We start from the raw sequence: 16,335 nt of genomic DNA, 5'->3' as shown, positions 1-16,335 counted from the left end.
TTGCGATTGGCTGGTGTAAAGCGAGACCAGAATGACCCGGACATGCAAGCGTCGCTTGTTTTTCTCCGGCCTCCTTCCTGTACCCAGGTTGAGGAAGTGAATTCGCTGACAGGGTTGGGTTCTGTAGAGGGAGGCGAAAAGAAACATCTCATATTCGGTGGGGACAAAACACAGCAATAGTCGCGGGGAACCATTTATAAAACACATCAGTTAAAAATTGCAGGCTCATCGGTGAAATCATATTCCCCCACTGACATCGCCACAGAACTCCGCAGACATGGTAAGGGCCGCGGGCTGGAGAGGGATGGGGAAGGAGGAGGGTTTTGGTGGGGCTGTTGGCTACCGCTAACGAAGCGATACGGGCTAAGGGCTAAGCTAACGCTAACGTTAGCGCTCCTTTATAGGAGGTGGAGGCTAGTAACTTGAGAGTCGTGCAGGGATCATGTATATCAACCGTCAAGGCGTCTTTACGATTCGTCCTAGCCCCTGTCGCCCCGTTGCATTTTGTCTTTTTTGGTTCTCGTAAAGAATAACAATCGCTAAACTGTCTGCTAGTTAGCCTGCAAGCCATGGAGCTATTGCCAGACAGGATGCCCGGTTGGCTGCAAAATAAAGTTAGCACAGGATGTTTTGGATTCGAAAGCAAGTTGGTGTATTGCCTTAAAGACTATCCTGCATACATACACACCCCGGGTCCGTGCACTATACACGCACACGCGTTTAAAATAGACCAGCGCCGGGGTGCCTGTCGCTATAATAAGCCTCCTCTCTGCTGTTATTAACCATACAAGCGGCAACCCCCTTGTCAGTAGCTGTCTTGCAAGAATGAACGTCAGTAAAGTGTTTTGAAATGTAAATGAACAATTGTTTAACATAAATTCCATGTATGCCTGTATCAATTGTGTACCATTCCAGCTATTTAATTGATTATTACATGTATGTATTTATTTATATATGCTCTGTAAGCCTAGATGCTGTGTATCCTCACTGTCCACTACTTAAGGACTTGGGTAAAAAAAACTACACTGCTATTTTAACACTATATCACTCGTGTTGAGCAGATATTGTCGGCACATTAACTTGAATGTGAAACAACTCTGTTTAACATCGTTTGTAAGGCCAGGTGGTTTGTATCCCCTAGTCACCACTTTGTTTCTCAGCATCACCTCATCCATCCTCCTGGTGTGTTCCCCCCTGACCCCCAAGGGTTGTTGGTCCTCGCGAGTGTTTACAGGAGGCCGGGGGCGCTGGTAAACACTGTCAGGGAGCACAGGTGTCTGATGCTGCAGACTGAATCATCGACTGAGACAAGACTTTTAATACAAGCTAACAGGCTTGACATAGGCAACAGAGTGTGGAAGAAATTGCCATGGGAACTCTGTTTGCTCAGAGGGACCCCCCCCCCCCCCCCGCCCCCCATACAGAAATATGTTTATGGAGAGGAATGGCTTTCTTTCCATCGTGATGTTCAGTCGATAAAGATGCAGCTGTGTCTACTTTCTAAGGTCCACACACTTGAAGTGATGCGATGCAGAGATAACACTAGAGAATGGTTTTAGAGTGAATCAGTTTCCTAAATGTTCTGTGGAAAGGAATATAAAGAAGAGCTAACTTTGATCTAGATCTTTACGCTGTGTGCCATTCGAAGAGTCAAGCTATTTTATAATCTTTAAGGTGGGTCACCTACCTGTTAAACACATGAATCACCAATGAGGAAATGTACAGGTCATTTTCGGGAAAATGCTTATCTCATGGTTTTGTAGTTCAATTCATTGTAAAAAGAGAAGTAAAACTTCTCTATTGGACCCAATAAAGTAATCAAAAAATATTTAGGTAGATTCAATACATTTTACATTCAGGGCATTAAGCAGACACTTGAATCCAAAGCGACTCACGATATATCGCTGTCGGTACAGTATGTCAGCCAAACATTTGTGCATGTAATCTTTTGTTTAAAGAGTATCTGTTTAAAAACAGCCCATGGAAGTTTGAATGTCCTGAGTAGGGAGAGGCCACACTAATACAAATGGTGTGTGTCTATAGTAAAACACTGCAGTGACAGGGTTTGCTTTTCTGTGGCCTGGCTTAGTGGAAACCACACGTTTCCCCTCTCTGCTATCAGCCCCACAGTGCTTGCAGACATCTTTCTGTGCATTCCCAGGCGTTTCGTGTTGTGGCTAGCCTGTCCATCTATACACACTGCTATCCTGGTATTCACTGCATACTTAGGCAAGGGGTTTCCCTGGGGGGGATAAGCTCAGCTATTTCGCCATGTCTGTTCTGCCTCTCCCAGGAATTATTACTATACTTTATTTGCTTACCCGCCAGGCTTAAGAAAATAATAACAGGCTGGTTAACTTAATCTTGAACTCTAGGCTATTTGTCAAGTTGCCGCAACAACTTCCAGGCAGACACTGTAAAAGTACAATGGAATTGACTAGTTCAAATCATGGCAAATATTTGTGCCACTTGAACAGAGACTTGTTCCATTTGTGGATGGGCTTGTGGATGTGTTTAGATGTATTGACATTCCGCCTAAAACGGTTGTCTTTGGCTGTTGTAGACAATCATTGACGACAAATGGTAAACTGTGTTTGCTTTAGTGACACTGAGACGTCACAGTGGGGAATGAGGTAGTGCGGGCTTGAAATACATCCCACAATGCTTTGGTCCTCCCTGATCTCGTACCCTCGTACAGAATGTAGCACACTTACAGCAGGACGGCCCGGTGGAGGGTTGTTAGAATACCACAAACCTCGTCCAACATTTCAATATTGAGGAAAACAAACAGCATTTTAGTGAGACGAATCTCGCTTTGCCTCGCCTCACCTTCAAAAGATAGGAAAACAAGCATAGGTGGCTGTCATCAAACTTGCAACCAATGAAATCTCACTAAATAGCCAGAGACGGCGGTTCTCCTTCAAACTCTCCTCCAATCCAATAGCCAGAAATACCTTATTCATGTTATCAAAATTAAAGGCTTTTTAATGCCAATTTGGCTGGAATAGTTCTTGCCAGGCTAGATTACTCGCCCCACTATTACTGGTCTGAATTTTCGCTCAAATCTTATTTGACGGCAATGGAACAAATCTAGCCTGATATCGGCAGACCAATTCCCAAATGCGTTTTAGTCTGGAACCGATCCGTTTATTAAAAGGGCTTATTTTATAAAGGCAAAAAAAAAAACACTGAAATTGCCTCTGGACGCATTGGATAGACCTACAACCATTCTGAGCAACAAAACGTGACACATCAGCAGCAGCAGCCATCTTGTTTGTTTATAGGGCGCTCCTCTGTATCCTCATTGGATCAAACCTGGCCAATATTAAATATATGGTTGTGATTGGCCCGAGCCAGCCATGTCTGCCTGAAATCTGTCTGACTGGGAGGGGGGCCAGATGTATATATATAATGGAGCAAATTAAACATGAGGCCGGAGATTCATCTGGTTCCCAGGCTACAATAAATCAGATTCCACAATGAAACTGTGGCATTGATCTATTGTCTATATGAAAAATTAAAACAACAGTGTCCTATGAGCAGGACATGCCAATAAAAACAGCTGCAGCTTTAAAATAAAATTCTAAATTGCACCCACTGCCCTCTTAACTGTGTATAAATAGTCTGATAACATAAACGGGACGAAAATGGTGACTGAAAGATGACCACGTAGAACAGATTAATGGGGAGGGATGTGTATTGAACTTGTCATTGGTAGTCTGTTGACACTAGTTGTAACTAGACAACTAGTTTGATGGATGATCTGATAAGGTCAAAGTCCTTTCGGTTTCATTGTATCTTTAAGGAGGAAATCGTCTCTGCATCGTCATCATTCGAAAATAACTTTGACCATTGTTGGCCTCAAAGGATAAACTTGTAGAAGCCATTCATTTTATAACATGCAATATGAACGTTGCAACGTCAAAGTCTACTGGCGGAATTAATCCAAGGTGTTTTGTTCTGACTGGTTAATCATGTAATCATGGGACTTCCCTGTGTTTTGTTTCAGAACGACCAGCAGCTAGATTGTGCCCTGGACCTGATGAGGCGTCTGCCGCCTCAGCAGATTGAGAAGAACCTCAGCGACCTCATTGACCTGGTGAGATACCACCTGCCCGGCACCGTCGTATCAACTTGCCACATACACACGCGCACTGATACCCCCTCCTCCCCCCCCAACACACACACACACACACACACACACACACACACACACACACACACACACACACACACACACACACACACACACACACACACACACACACACACACACACACACACACACACACACACTCTAACACACACACACACACACTCTAACACACACACACACAGCTTTGTGCCGGAGACCTTACTTTTGGGAGTTCCCTGGAACAGCATTCCGTATTGCAGCAGTGTTGTTAAAAGGTTTCTACTCTCAGAAGTTGGCCTAGAAATACTCTCAGCCAGCCAGGTGCAATCCCATGAATATTATATAAGGGATATTTACAGGGTTGTTCCTAATGTGTTAACATGTCTGTGTGTGGGTCAGTATTTTTGTTAGAGTGTAGTAGATCTAGTGATTAGGTCAAGCGGAATTTGATATTTATTTAACAACCTTTTTTTATATTTGTAATTTTCACAACATGGATACTCCCTTAGAATAGTTTGAACAGACCAAAGCCGTGTTTCTGCGTCGGGTCCTGCAGCCACGGCGGGTTTGCCACGGTGGTGCCTCGGACTGTAGCCGTGATTTTTTATTTATTTTTTTTTAAGCCTGATCTGAAATTAATGTTGTCACAGTGCTGGCAGCATTTGAAGAAGCGCCCGCTCACATGGTGCTGCCCCTTCCTCTTTCCACAACCCCACCTGCTGGCCGTCCTAGTTTCTCCCCCCCCCCCCCCCCCCCCCCCTATCCATTGTGTCTGGTGGTTGTTAGTGAGTATTAGCAGAACTGTCAGTAACGCCTGCATACAGCACACTCTGTTCTCTCCCCCTTTCTTTCGCCACCCTTCCGGTCGGTTTCACCTCAGTTCACCTGTTTTTGTTCCCTTATCTCGTGTCTTACCTTACATGCTCTCCCGACATACTTTCAAACACACGTCTGGGGTTGCCAGGTGTGGAGACCGTGTCAGGGAAGAACAGGGCATTGTGTGTGTGTGTGTGTGTGTGTGTGTGTGTGTGTGTGTGTGTGTGTGTGTGTGTGTGTGTGTGTGTGTGTGTGTGTGTGTGTGTGTGTGTGTGTGTGTGTGTGTGTGTGTGTGTGTGTGTGTGTGTGTGTGAGGGGAGACAGACAGGGTGAGGGGGTGCAGGGGTCCGTGCCACTGAGTGAGCTGTCATTTTCTAGGACCTATTCTACAAGGTGCTCTACGGGTCAGAGATACTTCCGCAAATCTCTCTTGCGCCCTACCCTTCTCACTCGTAAGATGTTGTAATGTGGAAGGAAGGAAAAGAGAAATTGGTTCCTTCATTATATGACTCAGATCTAAACTAAATGTCTCATGAATTTTGCATGGCAATAAAGGGGCAAAATCCACCTCTTTTGCATCTACTGTGTTCGATTAATACTGACGCACTCATCTTTTTCACAGACGAGCTGCCATCTACTTGTTGAATTGTGTCCTTGATTGGGTTACGTTTCTCTTTTTACTGAACACACCTTTGTCACGGCCATGCCTCCGTGCTTCCTGTGCTGTGTTCAGGTGCCCAGTCTGTGTGAGGACCTGCTCTCCTCCGTGGATCAGCCTCTAAAAATCGCCAAGGACAAAGTGGTGGGCAAAGACTACCTGCTCTGTGATTACAACCGAGATGGCGACTCCTACAGGTAGGACTTCACAACTGCAGTTCAGCTGTGGCCCACCCACAAAGAGTTGACATATTTCTTTAACAAGATACATATTTGCTGAAATGTCTCTTCAGTGTGACTCAGATTAAAGCATTGGACTGGGATGAATGAGTAGGGGTGGTGGTCTGACTTAGCACACCTAGGTTCAATACACTGCCCTTTGACCTATGTAGACCAAGCAGTAGCCTTGTTTAACCAAACCTGTAAAGGAAGATTGTGGGTATTTGTTTATGTGAAAGAGGGCTTAGCCAAGGTTGGGATTGTGTGTAATAAAGTATACACTATGTCTTCAAACTGTTACAGCCCTATTGTTAAACCCCCTTTTTCCCAATTTAAATCCATTCAGATCCCCCTGGAGTAATAAGTACGAGCCCCCCATCGACGATGGCGCGATGCCGTCAGCCCGTCTGAGGAAGCTAGAGGTGGAGGCCAACAACGCCTTCGACCAGTACCGAGACCTGTGAGTACCGGCCCACCTGCACCTGCCTTAAGCCCAAGAGACACCCCTGGGTCAGCTCCTAGAAGGTCCACGTCACAACGTGAAGACTTGTTCATAACAGTCGTGGATATACGCTTACGCAAAGGCGTGCAGTACTCCCAGAGGTCAGCCACGCGTGTCTCGTTTCTCTGAGGGGATACGCAGTGGTTCACCCCGGATTAGCAGTGGACTGACGTGGTTTCGCGGCTGCTAGACACGGGCATAAGATGAATGCACAAACACTATCTCTGGTGGATCACGATGCACCATCCGCTTCGCTGTATGACATTCAAGTATTATTCTAAATATTTTTCCATGGAGAATTAGGGAGAGAGATTCGCTCCCGCGATTCCCAAGACACTGTCTCTCCGCCAAGTGCTCCATGTAGGAAGAGAGAATCCCGCTCGTGATTCCCGAGACAGTCTCTACCCCATGGGAGACTCCGTCTCGCAATTCCGTTTAGGATTCCGTTCCGGATTTCCTCGGTTCATTAACGTTTGGGTTCGGGAACCCAATCCCACACTGCTCCCTGTGTACACGGTCAGGTGACACGGGAGAATAAATGTAGACAGCTGTGTAAAGGTCTGCGTGTGTCTTCGTCGTGACGTGGATCTCCTGCCTTAATTCCGGCTTTAAAGCCCTCCTTCTCCCCCACCCTCAACACACACAGATGTCATGAGTGGTAGCCGACTAAACAGAACGTGTCGGGTCTTGACTCGAATGAACAGTGTTTGTCTCCCCCCCCCCCTCCTCTCTCCCTAACCTCCCCCTTCCCTCCCTATGCGGTGGGCAGGTACTTTGAGGGTGGCGTGTCTTCCGTTTACCTCTGGGACTTGGACCACGGCTTCGCCGGCGTCATCCTCATCAAGAAGGCCGGCGATGGCTCCAAGAAGATCAAGGGGTGCTGGGACTCCATCCACGTGGTGGAGGTGCAGGTGAGCAAACACACCTGCCTTCTCCGTCTTGTCTTGGTTTTGGTTACTTCTGGCAGACGACCTCCACTCTGGGCGACCGGGAAGTTTTTGGTTTGAATTCTTTGGGTACAAGTGCACCACATCTGGGTGAATGGGGCGTTTCACCTTGTCTCGATCGCGTCGCGTAGTGCGTAGTTGGAACACAAACTGAGCCAGCACTATCAGACTGTACAAAAAGGGTCTGTAAACGTGTCGAAACCACATCGGGTCCACTGGCAAATGTAGGATACACTTCGTTGGCGAGTTTTCTTCGGTAGAATACCCCGGTAATGAAGCAGGAAACTAGACGTAACTGCGCCCCTTGCAGTTTGCGGATACAGGCCCAGCTCTGTGCAGTTAACCCCCAAGGAGTTCTGCAATGACATAGTAGGCCGGATCTGAGATTAGACTTATTTATTTTGGCTTGTTTCGCTTACATTCGGCCGTCTAGCCCTTTGTTACCGTGTGTGTGTGTGTGTGTGTGTGTGTGTGCAGGAGAAGTCGAGTGGCCGAACCGCTCACTACAAACTCACCTCTACTGTCATGCTGTGGCTGCAGACCACCAAGGCCGGCTCTGGTACCATGAACCTGGGCGGCAGCCTCACAAGACAGGTCTGTGGCGCGGCTGTTGTAGCGTGGGTGTGTTCTAACACGCGGCTCTACCACGTGTCCGCCCGGGACCCGGTTTAAATGTCGCATTCGGTGTCACCTCACAGATGGAGAAGGACGAGACGGTGGGAGAGTCCTCACCGCACATTGCCAACATCGGCCGCCTTGTGGAGGTACGCGGTACTGCACCGGTCCCTTGGCTCATTAATGAACGTCCTGTCGTTTCCATTTATGCACTCTATTGTGTGCTATCGAACACGCTTTTGTGAGGCAGTGATGAGTATGTAATTACATTTGAGCTTTTCTGCTGTTTACGCCGGGACACGTGTAGACATAATGAAGCCACCTCGCTCCAGTTGTAGGTTCCGCCAGCCGTTCTAAATCTCATGGGATCCACACAAATGGCGCCTTTTAGGATGTGGAGCACGGCTAGCGCTCGTATCTTCATGGCCGTTCCTTTCCCTCCCCAGGATATGGAGAACAAGATCCGCTCCACGCTGAATGAAATCTACTTTGGGAAGACCAAGGACATCGTCAACGGCCTAAGGTAACGGCGCACGGGAGGCTCTGATTGGCTGGACGACTGTATCTCTCCACAGGACTGCACCCCCCCCCAGGGATCCCGGTGCTTATCCTTCATGCCTTTTTATTTATTCCTTTGCTTTCTCTAGGTCTTTCCCCTGCGTTTCTTCACGTTTATACCCTTGTTTATACCCCGTCCTTCAGTCGAACTTGTGTCTCGCTGAACTTCTCCTCATCCTGTCTTCATTTCCCGATGCCTCTCCTCACCCTCACCTCTCGCTCCCTCGCTCGTGGTCGCACTCTCCGCTTGTCTCCCCCGCTGTTGTTTCCTTGTTTCCCTTCTCATCCATGGTCCCTCCCTCCTCCCCCTCATCACGTTTTAATTTTCCAATCTCCCTCTCCCTTTATCGTCCCCTCCGGGTCCTCCCCCACCCTTCTCATTGTTTTCCTTCTCCTCCGTGGCCTCCCCCCCCCCCCCCCCCCCCCCTCTGCCGCTCCTACCTCCGGCCTCCCCCACTGTCTCTCCTCTCCTGATCCAGATCTATTGACTCTTTGCCTGATAACCAAAAGTACCGACAGCTCCAGAAGGAGCTGTCGCAGGTCCTGACCCAGCGCCAGATCTTCATCGACTAGGTTCACAGGTATAGCCTGGCATGGGAGGCCTGTGAATGCGCGTGGGTTGCATCAATGAACAGAGCTGATAAGGAATGCTGATGTCCCATCCTTCCTTTAACCCTTAACCCTTCCACTCTGTTTTGAGGCCGTCTCCATCTTCCCACCTAATACCCGATGTTCAGATATGAAAATGGATTATGATTGTGACTCATATTTTTGTAAACCACAGCAGATCACAGGTCAGTGGAATCAACAAACAGGCAACAAACTATTTTGATGAGTGGACTGGTGTCTGTTAACTAGGGCTTGCCAGAATACATCATTGAAAGCTTTAAATAATTGTCATGTTTTCCAAACGAAATTTCTAATATTTCTAAAAACATAGCCACAAACTGTGGCTATGAAAGATACACACCGTGGGACATTCACACACGGTGCGTATCTTTCCCTGCCTGAATCGGAGCCGGTGGAGACCACTACTGCACGATGGCATTTTTTTTGTCAACTGATAGTTTTTCCTAAATCACAACAGCAATTTATCATCACTGAGGATTAATGCGTGGACCTCCGTGCATTTGGAATAAACTCAACGCTCCGAGTCCAGCTCGGCCGAGCTTCACCGTAGCCTAAAGACGAGGACTAGCGCTGTTCACCCAGAGAGAATTCACATAGTCGCTATTGTATTTGACTGATCCCCATAAAGGGAATTATGTTTTGTTAATGAAAAGCCCATTGTTATTAGTGGGTAGATCTTTTTGGTATCTTTTGGCCTTGAATGACTGCTAAATATGTTCATTATGGAAACCCTTCTATAACATTAACCCCACCACCTGACGCCATTCATATTCCTATATAATACCTAGTATTATTCCAACCAGTTATTTAAAGTCTGTCAGTCTCACCCATTCTCACATCGCAAGAAGTCAAAGTGTATTCAAATAGTTTTCTAATATCCATACACCAAACTAACAAGGGTTAATTTAGTTATTCAAATATTTGGGGACAGCCCTTCTTATAACAGTATGGCTATCGCTGGAAAATTGGCAGCATTTCAAAGAAATGTCCACCACATAATCAGTTTCGCAATAGAGCTGTGAATCACAGAGCTGTGTCCATATAAACACATCGGTATCGTCTGGTGCTTCGCCTTGTTCCCAGGGAGGGTCATGGGCTCAGGACTCCAGCCAACAAATGCTCATCTGGCCATAAGAGAATCCCTTTAACGGTGCCTGCTCAGAGGACTGTAGCAAAAATAGACATCATAACTTAAGGAACTGTACAAATTGAAAGAAGACCTCAAAAACATGATAACTTGAATGAAGTCGAGGCCAAAACATCTGTCTCTGATTGCACTTTGTGCTTGTGTGTGTTCGTGTGTGCTTGCATGCCACAATCCAACTGGAGTCAAATTTGGCAAGATTATGTTATTTTTTGCAGATTGTTTGATAATGTTACCTAATTCTATTAGAGTAAATGGTATGATGTTCAGCACTAAACTAAAACACATGATTAACCCATGTACAACAAACAATATGCACAACGGTTTTGCGTAGTGTGTCCGGAACACCTCGTCCGGGCCAACTGGACTGTGAGAGCGATATTCCCATGGCTAACGTTTGTTAAACATATTCCTACAACTAACCGCTTCCACTCCCCATGTCTCCACACAGGATGTGGATGAAAAATTCTGAAGAAAACCCCCCCCCCCCCTTTCTGCTCGAGGTCGAGAGTGTTTTCTCATTGACGTCCATGTTCACTCCCATTGACTCTCTCGTCTCCCTGTCTCTCTCTCCCTGCAGGAGTGTCCAGACTCTGGCTGACAAGTCGAAGCAGGAGGCTCTGAAGAACGATCTAATGCTGGCGCTCAAACGCAAACAGCAAAGCTAGAGACGCTGCGGCCCGTGTCCTTCTGTCTGTCTCTCTGTCCATCTCTCTCTGTCTCTCTCTCGCTCTCGCTCTCGCTCTCTCTCTCTCGCTCTTTCGCACGCTCTCTCTCTCTCTCTCTGCCTCATTTCTGCCATTTCATTTCCTTTTCTTTCTGTTTATTTGCGTCCCTCCCTCCATACCCGTCTCACTCTTGCTGCACTCTTTTTGTTTCATTTGTGGACAAAACGACACAAAAAAAAATGAGGAAATTCGTAGCTTATTTTTTAAATAAAACATTCACGCTTTTGTTTTGAGGCATCTCATTTACCACGAAAGCCATTTACCCCCTCCCTCCCTTTCTCTCTCTCTCTGTCTCGTACTATGAATATAATGATAGTATTGCAACGGTTACTGGTAATATTGTCTCATCCAGAACTGGGTAATAGACAACACAGACTGTACTGTTTATCAGGGGGGAGGGCTTTTGGCAAGACTATCAAATAGTCATCATTTCACATCCCTTTTATTGCTTTCACCTATATCTTTCTTTTGTTTATCAAAACACGCCGAAAGCACCCCTAATTTATCTGTAAGGAAACCTAACCTGTCAATGTAGCTGCCATCTTTCAAAGGGTTGATGGGGGGGGGGGGAGGGGGGGAGCTGTGCGGGGGTGAGAGGGGGAGAGCCTGGGTCGGTGGGAGTGGGAGTCGGGGTGGGTAGAAAATGGTAGACTTTTACAAAACATGGGAATGGACTGTTAAACTCACTGTACATACCCATGCCATTAAGCACACACTCTTCCCTCCCCCCTCTCCCTTTACACTGTGTATAACATGAATAATGGTCTCCCCTTTTGTTTCGCTATCCTACTCTCTCTCTCTCTCTCTCTCCCTCACTGACTCACTCTCTCTCTCTCCCTCACTGACTCACTCTCTCTCTCTCCCTCACTGACTCACTCTCTCTCCCTCACTCTCTCACTCTCTCTCTCTCTCCCCGTCTGTCTTTGTTGGGGGTCACAGTTTGTCTTGGCGTTTAACGGAAACTTTTGACCATTTCCGTTTCGGAGGGGAATCTTTTGTTGTATTTTGTTTTTATTTTGTAAAGCTTATGATTCATATTGTATTAGAGCCTCCAGCAACAATAAAAACGGTAAAAAGCTCCCCTTGGTGTCTCCATGTCTGAGTTATTAATCATATCCCATTGATGCGAGGGTGAGGGTGTTCCATTTGTTGGACCCGGCCATGCATGCTCTTCCTAATGTTACCCAGGAGACCTTTGAGTCATCAGCACCTTACTTTGATACGCACACACACACGCACACACACACACACACACACATTAAAGCAACAGACACACACACACATTCAAGCAACGGACACACACACACATTCAAGCAACGGACACACACACACATTCAAGCAACGGACACACCCACACATTAATTAAAGCAACAGACACACACACACACATTAATTAAAGCAACAGACACAACCTTATCTTTAGATGAAGTTACCTCACCTCCATAAGGCACTATGAACCCTAATTGCTCCGGTTGAGCTGGCTGTCACCTTTCATAGTTGACTGCGCCATCGGTGTGTGAATGTGGGCATTGACCGTTGTAAGTCGCTTGGGATAAAAGCGTCTGCTTAATGCCATAAATGTAAATTTAGATCCCTATGAGAAATGTTTAGCTGAAGCTTGGGTTTTTCTCTAATCTTTTTCAATATTAGGTCACATATTAGCCTGCATGCTTATTTTACCATGTGATAATGTAATGAGGTGACTTACTTATGCTTATTAGGTAGACTATTTCCCTTATTGTCAGCCATATAAAATCGATCTCTAGAAGCATTTCTATATAATAAACCTACATTCAAATGTATATAAATGTAAAGGCATTTTATAGATGTTTGACAAATAATTGACCTCTACTGTACAATTATGGACCCTTTTAGACACTGTTAAAGCTGCAGCATCTATCATAGGTCCAAGAAGATCTACCATAAAATCAATACGGTGACTGTTGAAACTTACAAGTAGATTTGCTTATGTTTGTGCGACTCCCCTCCAACTTATGAAAGACATGAAGTTGTCCCCCCAAATAGCCTTTCAATTATTTCAAAATAAATGATGTATTTGAAAATCTGTTAAATAGAAGCCGACTCCACTTTTGAAACAATTCACACATAAATACAAGTTTTTGCATATGTCCCCCCTATGCACCTTGCTCATTGGTCTGAACCGTTGGTTACAGAACACATCATTTGATATACGTATGTGATATAATGGGTCCAATCCAGTTTGTGGTCCCCCCAAAGTTGTAATGAGATCTGAGCCCTTGCCAGGGCCTAGCCTACTGCTATGACATCCAGGTAGGCTACATTATGCGTTCCGACCTGCATCTTCATTTAGTATCTGACTGTACTTACATGAACAAGTCAGTAGGTGGCAGCAAATCTCGATTCAGCCTGATATTCACGCTAAGAAAATTGAAGACGGCTGATGTTGCCTATTACGGCATTGTTTTTGCTTTGGAGGGGGGATGAAAGCATGGCTGTACTTATTTAAAGTACAGCTTTAAAGTACAGATCTTATTTAAGATCATCGAGATCTTTGGTAACAACCACTTTTCCCGTTGAAATCTTAGATAATAGGCTACAAATTAGGTAATTAGTTTACAGATTTCATATTCACTATTTTGAATATATGTATCTCTGGGACTAGTATTTCGGTAAAGTAATACAAAACTTTAATTTTGTTTAGTACAATACCGTCTAGAGAGGACCCCGTGGAAACTATCAGAATTGCTCTCTCTCTCTCTCTCTCTCTCTCTCTCTCTCTCTCTCTCTCTCTCTCTCTCTCTCTCTCACTCACACACACACACACACACACACACACACACACACACACACACACACACACACACACACACACACACACACACACACACACACACACACACACACACCGACGCACACACACACTCAACCCCACACACACTCTGAAACAGGTTCATGATAATGAGAAGCCTCAAGGCGCTGGGGTAGCAGGAGCCATTTTTTCATTCATGCGGAGCGGTGCGGACGGAGTTGAGGGACTGGCGTGTTTTGATGAGAAGCATCGGCGTGGTTACTGCGGTTCCGTCTAAACGTTAAGTGGGATTACCTGCGGAAGTGCGGCGCAAAGAATGGATACACTACAACAAAGGGAAACGCACAGGCGGAAAGTTTAGGGGACCGCGGTGAGAAATTACTCTTAACTGGATAAACACTACTGAGGAGCGATGCACGTAATCAAGTGGGATTTGTTTTTTATTTTGTGGTGGTTGGAACTGATATCGTTATCGAACTGCTACACCGTTCACCTACGTGAGGATGCGGAGATAAGGACTCTACTTGCAAGCGTGCCGGAGAGCGGAGAGTGCACTTTGGATCAGGTAATCGCTCCAAAATTCACCAAGGACTTCATTGAGACGGACGCAGAGGCTGGCATTGTGTTCGTCTCGGGCCAGATCTCTTGCCCCTCGCTCGGCTCAAACCCATTCACAGTGTACACTGTTGCAGAATGCTCTGACCATGATTCCAAGGTTAGGCACCTCGTCACTTATCAATATGATGTGCATGTCCATGGTAAAAACTGTTCAAACAAACACAAAAGAAAGTCTGAGTGGGATATGGAGGTGTTCAGCTTGTTTAGGTATGGCAGCCGGCATATACAGTGCCATGAAGCGGGTTCTGCGTTGTTCCGTGTGTGGGAACTGCTCCCTACATCCCCCACACGCCGCAGTGTTCACTGTAAGGTGACCACTAACCCTGACTTCTACTTTTCACGGGGAGAGTTGTTTGTTTTGAAGACGCTTTGCTGGAGACATGACCTCCTCTTTGAACTAGACATGGACTGTAACGTAGACCATGAAAATGTGCCTGGGGCTAAAGTTGACCATATCTCCATTCACTGGCGTATAGGCCAGGGCTCTTTCACACAGGCTCATCTAGGCAGGTTATTAGAACAGGCAGCCCAGTCAGACGCAGGTATTGTGAGCAGAAAGAAGCGAAGTATCAACAACAGCCCACAGTTCAAACCCCCCATGTACCAAGTGTCTGTGCCAGAGAACAAGCCAGCAGGGACGTCAGTGGTTGTTTTGAAGGCTGTGGATGTAGACGAGGGAGAGGCAGGCAGACTAGAGTACTTTATCGAAGCCTTATTTGACAGCCGCTCCAACAACCTTTTCGCCGTCGACCCGGCCAACGGGGCATTGTCCACCGTAGAGGTGCTGGACCGGGAGACCAAGGACACCCACGTCTTCCGGGTGACGGCCGTTGACCACGGCACCCCTCGGCGCACCGCCATGGCCACCCTCAGCATCACGGTCAGCGATACCAACGACCACAACCCCGTGTTCGAGCAGCAGGACTACAAGGAGAGCGTCCGGGAGAACCTGGAGATCGGCTACGAGGTGCTGACCGTGCGCGCCACGGACGGGGACTCGCCCGTCAACGGCAACATCCTGTACCGCGTCCTCAACAGCAACGGCTCCAACGACGTCTTCGAGATCGACCCCCGGTCCGGCGTGATCCGCACCAAGGGCCCGGTCGACCGGGAGCTGGTGGACGCCTACCTGCTGCTGGTGGAGGCCAACGACCAGGGTCGGGACCCCGGGCCACGCAGCGCCACAGCCACGGTCCACATCATCGTGGAGGACGACAACGACAACGCGCCGCAGTTCAGCGAGAAGCGCTACGTGGTGCAGGTGCCCGAGGACCTGGTGACTAACACGGAGATCCTGCAGGTCACGGCCACGGACCAGGACAAGGGGAGCAACGCCGTGGTCCACTTCAGCATCATGAGTGGGAACACCAGGGGCCAGTTCTACATCGACGCCCAAACGGGCAAGATGGACCTGGTGAGCCAGCTGGACTACGAGGCGAATAAGGAGTACACCCTGAGGATCCGGGCCCAGGACGGCGGCCGCCCGCCGCTCTCCAACATCAGCGGCCTGGTGACCGTGCAAGTGCTGGACGTCAACGACAACGCACCCATTTTCGTCAGCACCCCCTTCCAGGCCACCGTGCTGGAGAACGTGCCTCTGGGATACTCCATCATCCACATCCAGGCCGTGGACGCCGATTCCGGGGATAACTCCAGGCTGGCGTACCGCCTCACAGACACCACGCCCAACTTCCCTTTCTCCATCAACAACAGCACAGGCTGGATCGTGGTGGCGGCCGAGCTGGACCGCGAGAGCGTGGACTTCTACAACTTTGGCGTGGAGGCCCGCGACCACGGCCGGCCCGTCATGTCGTCCTCGGCCAGCATCAGCATGACCATCCTGGACGTCAACGACAACAACCCCGAGTTCAGCCACAAGACCTACTACATGCGCCTGAACGAGGACGCGGCTGTGGGCACGAGCGTGGTGACGGTGTCCGCCGTGGACCAGGACATCAACAGCGTGGTGACATAC

The 16,335-nt window shown here is 47.6% G+C and overlaps 2 protein-coding genes across 3 annotated transcripts in view; both read left to right on the top strand.

Annotated features, from left to right (window-relative positions):
* The first annotated feature begins 48 nt into the window (after nt 1–48).
* capzb (capping actin protein of muscle Z-line subunit beta) lies at nt 49–12,031 on the top strand. 2 transcript variants are annotated; one of them, XM_060069804.1, is made up of 10 exons: nt 49–280; nt 4,010–4,099; nt 5,685–5,806; nt 6,174–6,287; nt 7,099–7,240; nt 7,754–7,870; nt 7,975–8,040; nt 8,338–8,414; nt 8,929–9,030; nt 10,804–12,031. In XM_060069804.1, exons 1-9 carry the CDS (start codon nt 278–280, stop codon nt 9,020–9,022), a joined length of 825 nt encoding a protein of 274 aa, XP_059925787.1. In that variant the 5' UTR covers nt 49–277; the 3' UTR covers nt 9,023–9,030; nt 10,804–12,031. The 2 variants fall into 2 exon arrangements, with proteins under 2 accessions (XP_059925787.1, XP_059925788.1); XM_060069805.1 differs by lacking the exon at nt 8,929–9,030 and having other exon boundaries at nt 51–280.
* Nucleotides 12,032–13,684: 1,653 nt separating this feature from the next.
* Nucleotides 13,685–16,335, top strand: part of celsr2 (cadherin, EGF LAG seven-pass G-type receptor 2) — a 25,808-nt gene continuing 23,157 nt past the window's right edge. The window contains exon 1 of the mRNA XM_060069933.1: nt 13,685–16,333. Coding sequence (XP_059925916.1) covers nt 14,155–16,333 — 2,179 coding nt within the window. The 5' untranslated portion in view covers nt 13,685–14,154. The remainder of the gene's footprint in view (nt 16,334–16,335) is intronic.

This window comes from Gadus macrocephalus, chromosome 13 (assembly GCF_031168955.1).
Source record: "Gadus macrocephalus chromosome 13, ASM3116895v1".
NCBI lineage: Eukaryota > Metazoa > Chordata > Actinopteri > Gadiformes > Gadidae > Gadus > Gadus macrocephalus.
This window is presented reverse-complemented; position numbering and strand designations above follow the sequence as displayed.

Bases quoted from the DNA above. Each gene is read 5' to 3' on its own strand.
- capzb (XM_060069804.1), top strand. The intron at 5,807-6,173 runs GTAGGACTTCAC...AAATCCATTCAG, and splicing joins CGAGATGGCGACTCCTACAG to ATCCCCCTGGAGTAATAAGT. The intron at 7,871-7,974 runs GTCTGTGGCGCG...GTCACCTCACAG, and splicing joins GCGGCAGCCTCACAAGACAG to ATGGAGAAGGACGAGACGGT.